The sequence below is a fragment of the Solanum stenotomum genome, chromosome 5, assembly GCF_019186545.1.
Source record: "Solanum stenotomum isolate F172 chromosome 5, ASM1918654v1, whole genome shotgun sequence".
Classification (NCBI taxonomy): Eukaryota; Viridiplantae; Streptophyta; class Magnoliopsida; order Solanales; family Solanaceae; genus Solanum; species Solanum stenotomum.
In genome coordinates this window covers 38,885,309-38,888,504 of record NC_064286.1, presented here as the reverse complement: position 1 = coordinate 38,888,504, position 3,196 = coordinate 38,885,309, and the positions used below count along the sequence as shown (strand labels likewise).

General features: G+C 31.9%; 1 protein-coding gene across 1 annotated transcript; it reads right to left on the bottom strand.

Moving 5' to 3' along the window:
* Positions 1-741: 741 nt before the first annotated feature.
* Positions 742-2,794, bottom strand: LOC125863939 (uncharacterized). Its single transcript, XM_049543904.1, has 8 exons — positions 2,739-2,794; positions 2,604-2,632; positions 2,493-2,520; positions 2,358-2,386; positions 1,795-1,884; positions 1,468-1,709; positions 960-1,052; positions 742-885 (listed from the first exon to the last, which is right to left on the bottom strand). Exons 1-8 carry the CDS (start codon positions 2,792-2,794, stop codon positions 742-744), a joined length of 711 nt encoding a protein of 236 aa, XP_049399861.1.
* Between the last annotated feature and the right edge of the window lie 402 nt (positions 2,795-3,196).

Sequence of the window (3,196 nt, the reverse complement as noted above, 5' to 3'; positions counted from 1 at the left end):
TGTTCTGGTATCATCCCTTCTTTCATTATCATATACGCCTTAAAAGCATTCATCATTTGATTGTGGTTCTCTTGGCATTGAGATGAACATGAGCCTTCACTACATGAAGCACTTGCACCACCAAAATGCGGTCTTACTTGTTTAAAAACTGTACTGGGAATGACTCCTAAACCCAAACATCTAACCCTTCCAGAGTTCTCTTTTCCTAAAATCTTACCAACAACATCATTTGGCAAAATTTGAGACTCATCCATGGTACTTTGGCTCAAAGTTAGCTCAATTTTTTCCTATACATACAAAATCAATACCCCAAATAAAGAAGCAGTAATATTGAAATCACCTTAGTAAAGACAGAAAGATATAAACTACTCATATTTATATGTCTATACATTCCATGTACATGTAAGAACATGAGTAGTTAGAGAAACGGGACTACAAGCTTTCTTGATAACAAAAGAAGCACAAGCTTTTTGGATAACAAATATTAGGTAATAACAAAAGACAAGCCAGCCAAGATATTCCTTTTCTTTCAGATATCATCTATTGCCTCTTTTACTTTTTTTTTTTTTGAATAAGGAAGGCATCTACTCTTGCAGTAACAATAGATTCACACTTATGGACAAGAAAAAACATAAGAAGTTTTTCATGCCATCATAATACAATTAAATAGCAAATAATTGAGTCTGTATAGCCTCCATCAATTAATCAACTAGTTCACAACTATTGTTCAATCTTTTTTTTTTATCTTGTTGAAATGCAATTAGAATTCATGAAGAAACTTATGCATATTTCTTTTGCAACTTCATTAACATATACTCCATCTTTATTTTTATGAGTAGCAATATATATTTGTGCTCGTCCAGGCCTTTCTCCAGTTTCAGCCATCTACAAATAAAAAATTGAAATCAGAATAATTTACTACTAAAAATTAATACATAATAAGTTAATTTACTAATCACCATTGCATCCCTTCGCGTAGCATTCGCTTTGGAACCACCTGTGTGTGGAATTATCTGTTTTTTTTTATTTTCAGTATTTCTTCTACCCATTTCCTTATAAAAAATATACGAAACTTGATTAAAAAATTAAATAGTTACATGATAATAAAAACTAGTAAAAACAGTAACATAAATACCTTTGTTGAATCTTTATATTGGTAATCAACAAAAGAAATCCATTGATCTCGTGGAATTCCATTTGGCACGTTATCAATAATCTCAACCTTACTTTTAAGTGGGTCTTTGACTAACTTCCACAAGTTGTTCTTATTTACAGCCCACTTCTTTCCAATAGATTTATAAATATGTTGCCGCGCATTTGACTCTGTTGTCTTAAAGGAGAACTTGGGCTTCAAGAAAGAAAATATTAGTTAGCTTATCTATTGCTTGTAAATATAATATTCAAATTACCAATTATCTTTCTCACCAAAAAGTAAAATAGAATAAGAGTCTAGTTGTAAGCTTATACCTTTATATTTTGATCGAAGACACGATTTAAGTATGACATAGGCACACTAGACCATTTCTCAAAGTTGATTGGAAATAAAGAGCAATCACATGCTAAAATTCCACACAATCCTGAAAGAAGGTTGCGAGCCTCTCCAAATGGTTCATTCAGGTAATCAAAATTAACCACAATAAGTTCATCACCTGATAAATTAAGCACATCTGTTTTTTTTACTTTGAGCTTTTTGACATTGTTTTCTGAATCTGTAATAAAAACAAAGATAAATTGAAGCTATGAGAGAAACAAATAATGGTTATTGAATATGTACTTATATTCAAAATTATTTACCTATTGCTTCTACAGTCCAATATGACTGTGATTCACTCCCTATACGCTTTTTGAATGGTGCTTGAACTGTTGGAGCTTGTTGTGATGAGTCTTGTTCAGTTGAAGATGGATGTGATGTCGAGTGAACTAAATGAGATGGTTATGATGTTGGATAAGCTGCCGGAGCCATCTGTGACACAACTTGATCCATTGTAGCTGAATGTGATGCTGAGTCAACTGATTGAGATGACTGTGATACATGCTGAAATATAGGAGGCACCTGGAATGTGGACTAAAATAGTGGGACTGAATGTGTTGTGGCCGGAAATGACGTGGTCTGATGTGGGGGCAGGCGTGATGTTGATTGGAGAAATGAAGGTGTTGATTCCGCACCTTGAGAATTAGACACTAATTGACCTGAGTTTTGTTTTTTCTGTAAACGCTTGAACTTTGGCATGCTCGCAGTTCAATATTTCAAATCCTGTAGCATGAATCAATTAATTTCATAAGTTAAAATAGATTCAGCCAAAAAATAGCAACTAATAACTTGCAAATACAATAACTAAACCATAAAAAATAAGCACCTGAAACTAAAAAAATAACAATCAAAAATCTGCAGAAACAATAGCATAAAACGCACAAAAGTAGCAATTAAAGATTGAAAGAATAGTAGATAAAACACAGTATAAACAACAACTTAAAACACAAAAATTTAGCACCTAAAAGCAACAAAATAGTAGCCAAAAACTGCAAAAACAGCAACTTTAAATGCCAAAAAATAGCAACTAATAACCTGCAAATACTACATCTTAACCATAAAAAATAAGCACCTAAAACTAAAAGAACAACAACCAAAAATCTGCAGAAATAGCAGCTTAAAACGCACAATATCAGCAACTAAAAATTGAAAAAACAGTAGATAAAACACTATAGAAACAACAACTTAAAACACAAAAATTCAGCACCTAAAAGCAACAAAATAGTTGCCGAAAACAGCAAAAACAACAGTTTTAAACGCCATAAAACAGCAACTAATAACCTGCAAATACTACATCTTAACAATAAAAAATAAGCACCCGAAACTAAAAGAACAGCAACCAAAAATCTGCAGAAATAGCAGCTTAAAACGCACAAAATCAGCAACTAAAAATTGAAAAAACACTATAAAAACAACAACCTAAAACACAAAAATTCAGCACCTAAAAGCAACAAAATAGTAGCCAAAAACAGTAGCTTTAAACACAAAATAACAGCAGCTAAAAGTAGAAAAAAACAGCTACTAAAAAATTGCAGAAATTGCAGCGTCAAACACAGAATACAAGAAACTAAAAAGAGAAGAGCCAACAACTAAAAATTTCTAAAACTGCAGCTTAAAATGCAAAATATTGTCCAAATCTTTGCTATTTTATTCATTCATATTCTC

Coding starts and splice junctions, on each gene's coding strand:
- LOC125863939 (XM_049543904.1), bottom strand. CDS start 2,794: ATGGCGTTTAAAACTGTTGTTTTTGCTGTTTTCGGCAACTATTTTGTT. Junction 2,633..2,738: donor AACTATTTTGTTGCTTTTAG/GTGCTGAATTTT, acceptor CTATTTCTGCAG/ATTTTTGGTTGTTGTTCTTT. Junction 886..959: donor CTACGCGAAGGGATGCAATG/GTGATTAGTAAA, acceptor TTTTATTTGTAG/ATGGCTGAAACTGGAGAAAG.